Source organism: Gallinula chloropus (genome assembly GCF_964237585.1).
Source record: "Gallinula chloropus genome assembly, chromosome: 26".
NCBI classification, from domain to species: Eukaryota; Metazoa; Chordata; class Aves; order Gruiformes; family Rallidae; genus Gallinula; species Gallinula chloropus.
In genome coordinates, this window is record NC_140111.1 from 5,566,537 (window position 1) to 5,577,960 (window position 11,424).

Below are 11,424 nucleotides of genomic sequence, written 5' to 3' on the forward strand. Positions count from 1 at the left end.
CAGCCAAATCAAGCCTCTTGACCCTTGGGGTGTACACCTCTTCACAATCTTTTCCTCTTACCCTGTCAGGGAAAAGTGTGAGCAGGTGGTTTAACAAAACACTAGCAAGGGTATGCCTCAGCTGAAGTTCCTGCAGTGTCTGAAGGGAAGCAGAGCAGTGGCTTCTGATTTTCTGCTTTGCTGTCTCCATGATGAAGTACAGCCATAGCCACTTAAGTAATACCTTGTAAAAACAAAGTGTTGTGCTTTTACTGGACACCTTTTATTACCAGCCTTGGTGAAAAGTGCAGCTGTGAGCAAATATTCATTCCTCTTGCCTTTCATCAGCTTGTAATCCTGACAGAGAAGGGCTCCTTCTCAGACATGAGGATTTGCAGCACCAGGGATTGCTTTTTCTGGGACATGTAGTGATAGAACAAGGAGCAACAGTTTTAAACTAAAAGATGGTAGATTTAGATTAGATCTAAGGAAGGAAGTATTTACTATGAGGGTGTTAAGAGACCCAGAGTTGCCCAGAGATGTAGTGGATGCCTCATTGCTGGAGGTGTTGAGGGTTGGGTTGGATAGAGTTTTGAATAACCTGAAAGATGTCCCTGCCCATGGCAGGAGGGTTGGACTAGATGATCTTTAAAGATTCTTTCTGACTCAAACCATTCTATGATTCCATTGACATGACAAAGCTGTAGGAGATTCCCCAACAGGGTGCCAGTTCATGGATGGTAACAATCACACTGGTCACATCACCAATTTCAAGGCTGTCTGGGAACACTACTTCTGAAATGAAATACATAGGAAGTACCATGGACCTTGTACTTGCAGCTCCAAGGCTCTTGCCTAGGAAACTGCAGAAATTCTTGTCATCTATAAGGCTATTTGAGTAGATGTGCTGTTGGGTGGATGTTGTTTAGAATGGCATAAGATGTTTGTGATGAGCCAGGCATGATTAGCAATACTGGGGGGAAAAGCAATCAGGGTGAACAAAAATAAAGCACACAGAGGCAGTCACTGGCTGGGATATTGCTACTTCTAGTGTTATATGCAGGGTGTTTAAACCCTGTGGTGGCAGAAAATCATGGGGGAGAGAACTATAAGGTGGAATTCTTCAAAGCACCAGCCTCCTTCCTAGGCTGATGTCCCCATGGGCCTGCTTTTGAACTGACACACAGCTCCTCCAAAGCACTGCTCTGTTCAGAAATCAACCAAAAATGTTTCTGAAATAGCAGCCTGTCACCTCCTTAAGATCTGGAGATGCCACACTTGTTTCTTGGGCCAGGTTCCCACAGTCCCTTAGTGACAGTGATTGCTGAGGATCTCTGCATTGCACAGGTTGCTGGACAAACTTTGGTAGTGGTGTGTGTTCTAGAGAAAACCCAAACAAACAAACAAAAAAACCCAACCCAAAATTATTATTGTGAATTTTCTATCACCAAACCATTGAAAATATGTTCCAATGGGTCATCTGCCCTATTTCTCATTCCTGAAGAACACTTGTCCTTCACTGTTGCTGGACTTCTCTTTGCTTCTGTACTGAAACACTGTAAATAAGAGACTAGTTTGGGTTGGAAGGGATGTTAGAGATCATCTAGTTCCACCTCACCCTACCAAAGCAGTGTCACCTTCCACTAGACCAGGCTGCTCACAGCCTGGTCTGAGCTGCAGGAAAGCAGAAGAGGGAAGAGTGGTTACTGCTGGAGCTCTTGGCGTGGCAGTAAGGCCATGCAGACATCTGGTTTGGCATGGGATGGATGGTATATAGCCAAGCACAACAGCACTTGATGCAGAGAGGTGGAGGAGCCATGGGATACAGAAGCTGTGTAAAAGAAGTTAGGTCTTATGCTACACTGGCATCTGGCTAGGTGGATAAAATGCCCATAAAAATCTCTGTTTCTTAGGAAAGAGCTTATCTTCCTGTGTTTTAGAAGAGGCAGCACAGATATAAAGGGCTAGAGCACATATTTTTGTGTTTATACAGATATCCCCAGTCCCTGTGGGCTATTCCTGCTGGCCTTATATGGGAAGCAAGCTTTGCTGCTCTGCCTGCCTGTGCTTCCTGTGGAAGACCTGCCAGACCTTCCCTACATCATGTGGGTGATGGTGTGGCTCAGATTACTCACTGAGGATCAGGCATGGGAAGCAGTGCCAGATATCCCCAGGTAGCTTACTTCCCCCCTTCCACAAAGAGAATAAAGCCTGATGTGTGTTTCTGTGAGACATAATTGCAGGTCAGAGAGTTTGCTCCCAGATGACTGACTTTGCCTGGAAGATTCGTGGCACCAGAGGTTCAGGGGTCAAATGCTTTGATGTCAGGAGTGAAATGTTCCATCACAAAACACTGGAGCCTTAGAATAAGCAGATGGTTTCATGTGTAAACTGCCTAGACATCAAATGATCTCACAGGTGACTCATACCTTAGGGGTAGGGTTGCAAGTGTGCCTAAACATCAGTGAGGACATCCTGGTGTTTCATTGTCACCATGGAAGAGTGAAAGAATTCTCAATCTTTGGTTTCCTCAAATACATGATAGATTTAATAACCCCCTTTTTTAATGATTCACCTTTCTACATTCCACCTACTGGTTTGGTTTGAAGTGGAAAATATCCTGTATAACCTTTCACTTCCCAAATGTCTTTATTTTAAAATAATTTAATTTTTTTATTTTTAATGGGTTTTGCACAAATATATACTATAAACTGCTCATTTTTTAAATCTATCAAATAGTTTGGAACTGTTAAAGAAGGAATTTAATGGGTGTTTTTTCTTAGATACAGCAATCAGCTCTTTGTAAAGCACACACAGCCCCTCTGCTCCAAAAATAAAATGGATATTTATCTATGTTGAGATCTTTTACAAGTGTAATAACCTCAGATAACTTTATAAACATATCATCCAGATACTCAACTTGATATCCAGCATATCTGCAGTCCACATTAAACCCCAATAACATCAGAGTAAGGTGAAAGGAATGTAGACATTGCTTTCAATGTATTTCAACTGAACTTTCAGTATTCTCAGTAGTCTTAACGTGCTGTGCTGGTGTAAAACCCCATTTCAAATGTGGCATCAGTACATTAAATAAAAAGACAAAAGAAAAGGAAGCAGACACTGAACTCTTCTAAAACTACATCATTTTATATGCTACGATTTTCGTCTGAAAGCTGGGGAGGTAATTTCAAGTGGAAGTGTTGTTAAGACTTCTGGAGGTCCTGTGCCAGTTTGGGATGCTGTATTGGGAAGTTTCTTGTACATATTCTGTGTATGAGAGGTCTGGCTGGGTAGCTGTGCCAGCTTTAACAGTTGCTGGTAGCACTTCTTGGTGTCCTCAAACCCTGCAGAGCTGGTCAAATCACTGTGTGCTTACAAGTATTGAAAAGCACAAGTACTGTTCATTTGTATGAATTATTTCATCATTTACAAAGAGAAATTAACACCCCAAACCAGAACACACTCCCCCCCACTATTAAGCCTGCAAAAGGGCTCAGTTGGACACCTACCTGTAAATGTCATAAATCCAGGTACTGATTTAGAAGACAGCAGTAATGAGCATGACTCCACACAATACCTAGTTAACAGACATTTTTATGTGTAATTTAACTACACACATGTACATGTTCATTCAGAGGCAAGTTTTGTTTCCAGTGAAAACTGAGTTAGAATTTCTAGACAGGAAGCTCAGTTAAATTGCTCCAGATAACACTGGTTTGTGCTTCTCTTGACAATCCTGAATTCACAGAGAGAACCATGGATTCCCAGAGATTCCATAAATCCAAAAGAAATGCAGCACTAGAAGTTTTCCTTTGTTTAAATAGAATGTTTTTTTTAAATATTGAAAAAAAGTTGACAGCTATTGTGCTGAGGGCTTTATTTCTGCTCTCAGGTTTGGTAATGACTGCTTTGAAAAAATCCTTGAAAGTGAGACCTAGCAATTTAATTCCAGGATTTACAGTAAGCTTGGAAGAAATTTCCCTCTGCAAATTGCTGCCATCAACAAGGCACCTCTTGGACTGTCCCCATGAAAGCCATCTCTTCTCAAACCGGTAAGCAGGATTCTCTGCATATAGTTTTGGTCTCACTGCCTAGCCAAGCAGGTGGTCAGGTTGTATTGCAAGAAAAACCAGTGACTATCAAAGTACTGATTTCCCTTGAAGTGAGGCACAAAGAAAAGGTGTCCTGTCAAGTCCAGATGCAGAGTGAATAGATGTGACCAGGGAAATGTTGACAGTTGCTCAATTCTTTCTTGCTGACTGACACCTGTATTTTCTGTCTGAGAGCCCAGACAACATTACTCCTGGTTTATAGTCAGTGTTTGTCAGCTTTCCTTCTTACTACTCCGTGGTAGTAAGACAGTTCCACAGGGAGTGAAGTTCATTGAGGCACATACAGAAATCATGCCCTCTGTTGGCTTTTCCCCTGTGTTCTTTGATTGCCTCTGTAACCTAAAGCGTTGTGTAGCCTTTAAAGATTCAGGGCTACAGGTTTTGAGAGTAGGATCATCTCATGGTGTAGCTGACCTGGAGCAGCGTTGCATTTGCTTCCTGCTCAATTACTTTCCCCGTACTCCTCTCCCATCGCAGCCAGGACAGAGCCTGGGGAGGCAGCAGAGTCCACGTCTTCTGTGTCATGTCCATGTGGGGACACTGGTTGCCCACCTTTAACACGTTTCCACTTCATCCTTCTGTTTTGAAACCATACTTTCACCTGGGTGATACAAAGGGAATAGTTACTTGTGTGGTATGAATCTATGCAGCCCTGTGTGTGTGTGTGAGTATTGATAGGCTGATATTTTGGGGAATTCTGGAAGAAAAGGTGACAGGAACCTCATGAGTTTAAGTAATCCACCTCTCTAACAGAGGCAGGTTCCAAACTGGTCCAGACAGATGTTTGAGACCTGCAAAGGCTGTACACATGCTTTGCCTGTAATCTGTCTCTATGTCAACTAAGGATGTCAATCCAATGGGCACAGTGCATCTAATGCCTTCGAGCACCTAGTCAGTCTGATGCTTCAGGAATTGTAATTGCCTTCATTTAATTGAGCAATTCCTCTATTGTCCACAAAGCTTTGATAAAGAAACCCTGACTTTACAGGCAGAGAACAGAAATATCACTCTCTGTGAAGCTCTGCAGCTTTGGTCTTTCCTTATTGCTTTAAAATACTGCCTGACCCAGGAAGAACAGGTGTCAGAGATATATCATCCTCTAACAATTTCCTGGTACCTGCAGCCAAAGGTGATATCCATATTCCATCTGTAAGCCTGACACATCAGTACGTACCGATGAGTGGGGGTAAACAGCAGCTTAGTAGATACCAATTATTCCCCAATCCATCTTTAGTTTAGGTAAAGATAATTACATTTATTCACTACTTACAGCCATTTGTAACAGGTATGTTTTAAAAGAATGTGGAGACTTTGTATTAAAATACCTCTATACCATTGCAAAAGTACACCCTTGAGTAACATATGTGGATTTTAGCTTTGGGGGAGAAGTTGTGGGGGAGGAAGAAGAAGCTGGGGAGTCAGGGATTCAGGAAGTACTTGTCTCTCGGTGAGGTCCAGGTTCACAGCTATCTCGTATCTCCTCAGCCTTGTCAAGTAGTTGTGGTGGGCAAATTCAGCTTCCAGCTCCCGTAGCTGCTCCTTGGTGAAAGCTGTCCTTTCCTTCCGTGACTTGCTGCTTGGTTCTGCCTTGTTGCTTGAGTTCTGGTTTTCTAAGAGGCAAGCACACGTTGTATAATTTGCAGTTACACTGAGGTGTTTTGCAGACAGACTGCTAACGGCTCAGTGGAAGCTTTAGGAAGTTTGTGTTATGACCCCCTCAAGCTCAGAATGAGTTACTGGTGGTGTCAGTCTTGTGTTTGGGTGTGCAAAGGTGGGACAGCTTGGAGTCAGGATGGGGTCACTTGTTAGAATGGCAGAAATGTGGGTCTGGGTCTTCCAGGTCAGAGATGAGCAGCTGTGGGGAGGAAGCTCTTGTTCCTTACTATCGTGTTATTGAAATAGTTTCCTTCCCCACATCTGGAGAAGAGAAGGCTCTGGGGTGACCTATTTACAGCTGACCAATACTTAAAGGAGAGGGGCTGGTCACCAGGGAGGGCAGGGACAGGACAGGGGGTGATGGCTTCAAGCTGGAAGAGGGCAGGGTTAGGTTAGATGTGAGGAAGGAATTCTTCACTCTAGAGGGTGGTGATGCCCTGGCACAGGGTGCCCAGAGAGGCTGTGGAAGCCCCATCCCTGGCAGGGTTCAAGGTTGGGTTAGATGGGGCTTTGGGCACCCTGGGCTAGTAAAGGTGTCCCTGCCCATGGCAGGGGGGGTGGAACTAGATGGGCTTTGAGGTCCCTTCCAACCCAAACCAGTCTGTGATTCCATGATCTTTACTTTCATTCCTTATACATGGATTATCAGTCTCCCCATATCTAACAAGCAGCAGGCAGCAAAGCCACTGCTTTGTGTGTCTGATGTGTCCTGTATAGGAGTGCACAGTGACCACATCCAGCACAAGGCATAAGGTAAAGTCATTAGCAAACACTCTGAGCTGCCATATGGCCTGGGAATTGTGTGTGTGAGGAACAATGTAAAGCAAGCAAGGCCAGAGAACTAGTGTTCCTTGTGTTGGCATGTGATACTCCAGTCTCTGAGCTACTTCTAATCCTTGCTAAATGAAAACTACAAGGAGATCTGGCATCTGTGTGCATGAATGGCCTCAGCATCATCCTTGTCGCTGTGCTGCCCTGAAAAACTCTTGTGCTGTTTGTGCACTTGGGTGCAACGTGGTCAAGAGTCGTATTTCAAAGCCAAATTTCAAGCCATAGGCAAAGCCAGGGGGATGTTGCAGCGATTGTGCTAAAAAGCAAACACAAATGGAGTTTTGCCTGAGATGGTGGCAATCTTTTCTTAGTCTCCTTGGGGTTTTTTTTTGGGGTGGTGGTGTGGGATTTTAGTATTTTGTTTATTTTACTTTATTTTTCTCTTGTGTTTTAAAAAGTGGTGCTTGTGGAGGAGAATCTCCAAGGAAGTTCAAAGAAAAAGGCTCTTGTTCCAGTGAGCAGAGCTCAAACTGCCAGTCTTTCAGGGAGCCAGTTCTACGAGTTCCTTGGCTCTTCCCCCTCTTGCTCTTGGGGTTGGCTAGATTCCCTGAACTGAAGATGCTATTGGGTTTTTATGAGGTTGAAGAATAATGACTTCATTTTGCTGTGCAACCAGTGTGTGAGGAAGTTCCACATCATATGTCTATGCATAATATGTCTACATTGAAACGACATAAGACATGGGAGCATCCAAACATGTGGAGGAACTGAAATGATCCATGTTCCTACTCTTAGGAAGTGTCCAAAACAAAAACCCAGTCAGGCTCTAATACCTCCCTGTGTCTAGGAAGAGACAACCTGTTTCCTGCAAAACAATGGGCCAAGTTCAGCATTTGCAGCTGTTCAGCAGAAGTCAGGTTTGCTCTGTGCTTCCCCCAGCAGAACTGAGCCAGAATCTGGTCTCTTGAAGGAGGACTTGCTCTCTCACTGGGGTGAACTGGTCTGCTAAAAAATAACCAGTAAAGAGGGCTGGCAAAGAGCTGTAAGGCAAAGTATGGTACAGATACAGGAATGGATTAAAGCTAGAGGAAGGAAGGTTTAGATTAGATATTAGGGGGAAGTTCTTTGCAGAGAGAGTGGTGAGGGGCTGGAACAGGCTGCCCAGAGAGGGGGTGGGTGCCCCATCCCTGTGGGTGTTCAAGGCGGGTTGGATGGGGCCCTGGGCAACCTTGTGTAGCTCCAGGCCTGGAGGTTGGTGTCCCTGCCTGTGGCAGGGGGGTTGGAGCTCTGTGACCCTTGGGGTCCCTTCCAATCCAGACCATTCTATGATTCTATGCCCAACTCTATACATCTGATCACGCTTGCTCTTGGTACTTGTCACCAGGACTTTAAAGGGTATTTAGGCATCTAATTGCTTTGCTTTTGTGGTGATAAATGGAAACTAGATATCTAATCTGATAGACTTTGCTATTATGAAACATAAAGTTCTAAAAACTATCAGGAACATGGGCTAAATAAAGTGACCTCAGGTAGGACTTCAAGTGCATAATGACACAAGTACAGGTTGGATATAAACTTAATGGAATTTTTATTTGAAGATGTTAATGGCTATGGCTTGTGAATGGGCAGCAGGGCAGCTGTGATTGCTGACACTAGGTCAACATCTATCTTCAGGTCATTGGGTGAGCCTGTAAAGTCAAGACTGATTATGGCATCTAAGTAACTACGGTCTGTAGAGGAAGAGGAGGGTGTGTGAACCATAGAATCATAGAACTATCTTGGTTAGAAGGGACCCTTTAGAGCATCAAGTCCAACCATCACCCCAACCTGCCACCCACCACTATGCCGTGTCCCTCAGCACCACATCCAACTGGCTTTTAAATCCCTCCTGGGATGGAGACTCCACCACCTCCCTGGGCAGTTCCAAGGCCTGACAGCCCTCTCTGGGAAGAACTGTTTCTCCAGGACTACTCATGGCATTGTTGTTATTACCATAACAAAGCCATTCCTTAAGTGCTTTTGATATATCCATGTTGCAAAGAAGGTTTCAAAGATTGACAAGCTTTTAAAATTGGTTTTACACCATTCTGCTCCTCTGAGAAATATGCTTATTTTAGGCTTTTCTCAGAATACTCTGCAAAGAGCCATGTTCAAGATCTTTACCATGTCTTGCAACAACTTAGAGTCTTCCCAAGAACCAGAGGGGTTTTGCATGCACTAGTATAAATCATGGTAATACTGTGATTAAAAGTTGTGGTGGATGAGGTTCCAACTAAAAGAAAATAGTTGCAGCTTTTGTCTTCAAGTGATGTCAATAAATTTTAATTCTTTAATAGCCCAGTCTCTGAAGAGAAGTCACTGGACACTTAGGTTTTTCTAAAGGAATCAATTAAATTTTTCAAGAGGAGAGAAAAGACATCATTATGTTCCACTTTTCAAATAAACAATCAGTATGTGATCTGTCCAGGTGCCATTCTGCAACTGCTGCAAAAAATGAAGGAAATCCCAATAAAATTGCTCCTAGACTTTCCCCTTATTTGTTTTATTTTGTCTGAGGGCAGAAGGAAGGAAAAGCTTGCAGGAGGGATATCAAATAATTCTCTAAATAATTCTATCTCCTGTCTGGTAAGTGTAGAAGGGAGTGAAAGGAAAAGCCCTGGTATTCCCTTTGGGATGTTCTCATGATTCACAAGAGTAACAACTTGTACAGGCAGCAACAGTTGTTAGAAAGGTAGCAAACACCTTATTTTTGAGTGATGTCATTGCTTACAGCTCCCCAGTAAGGGAGAGTATTTGGGACAGCACGTGTAAAAAGAAAATGTCAGGGGTTCTGGTGATAAAGGAAAGGAGAAGCATTTGTTTTTCATTGAAAACAGGGAGTTGTGCTTTGCCATCAGTCTCAGAGAATAAGGGATATCCCTCTAGTCTGAGTATACCAAAATCTGCTCTTTGCTTTTGACTAGCAAAAGCTTTAATCAGAGCAGTGTTCCTGTTTAATTACTGGGTTTAAACTTGTTTGAATTTTTTAGTATATTTTGTTTTATTTTTTCAATTCTTGTCCAAAAAATGCTTTTTCAATAGAAATTCCAAACCTGGGTTTCCAAAGCAAAGACAGATAACTGAGGGGAGTTAACTAGATTCTGGGCATGAGAGGTTTGGAATATGAGTTATTTGGGGTGTTCCCTGTCAGTCTGTTCGTGTTGGAAGCGAAGAGAGATGAGGGTTAATTGTGTGACACAGAGGGGACAAATCCGAGCTGCTCGTTTCAGTTGCAGAATGGAGAAAGGAAAACTAGATTAGAGGTGGCTCCTCTGTACCCAACCTGTAAAACCTATAAATAAACACACAAATGGTTTTATTGCTGTGTCCTCAACCTGTAAAATTGAGGCTACTGGAAAAGATTTCCCACTTCATAGCAGTGCTGTGGGGAAAAAGGGATGGTTGGCTTGCAAATTAATGACAGCAAATGAGGGAAGCACGTTAATTTTTACACTTCCTTAGGAGAAAACAATTTATGCATCTCTCACATGCCTGGGTTTGAGACAGCAGCAAATTAGGGGCTGTGTAACTATGGAATTATTGAATATTGTGCAGCAGGAAGGTGTGTGTTTTGCCAGCACGGATGGCACAAGGGAAACTACCTGTTCTGCACTGCTGGGCATGGTGGAAACTTTTAGAAGCTCCTGTTTTGAGGTCAAAAAAGGTCTAATATTTGGTGAGGCCAAATGGAATTTATATCTAAGGGGAGACTTTGCATCTTCTTACTGTAAACTGAGATATCAAAATCTTAGTATAACATTTCCAGCTAGCACAGGCAGCTCAAGAAGAGGGGTCTTTGCTCTTTGACTTGAACAAATGGCATGTATGCCACATGTAACTCCACATTCCACTTCCAGCTCAGGGTGTACGTGCCACATGGATCCTGTTTAGTTACAGCAAATTGTGCTGGCCAGTGAAATGCTGGTTCAGTAAACAAGATGTGCAGGAGTGAAAGGCAAACACCAGAGGTCATCAAAGACTAAGCCACTTCCCTGCGAGTTTCCCCAGCTGAGAGTTACTAAAATGTTTTCCTCATCAGCTTTATTTCTTAATTCCAAACCTTACAGGTGCTCTCTCTCTCTCTGTATAGCCTGGGCTGTCCCACAACCCTGATTTCATATCACCTACCTGAGTTTTCCTTTTTCCTTTTGGATGACTTTTTCTCAGTCTCATTTGTAGCGTTTACTGGTACCTCCTCATCTTCATTCATACCCACTGCTGCGCTCACTGGGTTTGGGCTGCTGACTTCTGACTCCCCAGAACCCAAGGCCAGTCCTGGGTTTAGTCGTCTTCTGGCCTCAGTTGCTGCAAGATGCCAGTCAGAGTGTTGGAAAGAGGGGTGCTGCTCCACGAGCGCCCGCTCCTCGCAGGGGAAGCTGTGGGGAGCAGTCACCAGGCAGGAGGTTGAGAAATCAGAGTAAGCAGCAAAGTCTGGCTTTTGATGGAAGGAGAACGGTGCTGGTGGGTAGTGGGTCAGCCCTGCAGCTGTGGTGACGTCCACGTGGGTGCTCCGCAGGCACCCCCAGAGCGGGGCGGGAGGTTGTGGGCTGCGCATGCAGCTGCTGCTGGTGGGATCCATTTGCTTCCAGTTCTGTCCACACTCCCCTGGTCAGGACCAGTTATGGCTCAGGCTTCGAAATCAGGACAGGAGCAGAGGGGAAATCCTCCAAACTTTGTGGAGCAGGTTTCCTCCCTAAGCAACAGTTTGCTTGTGGGGTTGATGCTGTTGCAGATTTGGGACTTTGGGAACTCTTCTAAACATCTTCATTGTCCCGACTGCAAAGCAGCACCCAGGTCTAAGCAGTGACTGCCCTGACTTGCTTCCCAAGGTCTTTGCTTCCACGTGAAGTGCTGGACATGAGCA

At 44.0% G+C, this 11,424-nt stretch overlaps 1 protein-coding gene across 1 annotated transcript; it reads right to left on the reverse strand.

The window, feature by feature from the left end:
• Positions 1 to 4,536: 4,536 nt before the first annotated feature.
• Positions 4,537 to 11,139, reverse strand: MEOX1 (mesenchyme homeobox 1; the record flags this gene model as incomplete). Its single annotated transcript, XM_084275617.1, has 3 exons — positions 4,537 to 4,695; positions 5,532 to 5,704; positions 10,689 to 11,139. The coding sequence occupies 3 exons, from the start codon at positions 11,137 to 11,139 to the stop codon at positions 4,537 to 4,539; spliced, it is 783 nt and encodes a 260-aa protein (XP_084131743.1).
• Between the last annotated feature and the right edge of the window lie 285 nt (positions 11,140 to 11,424).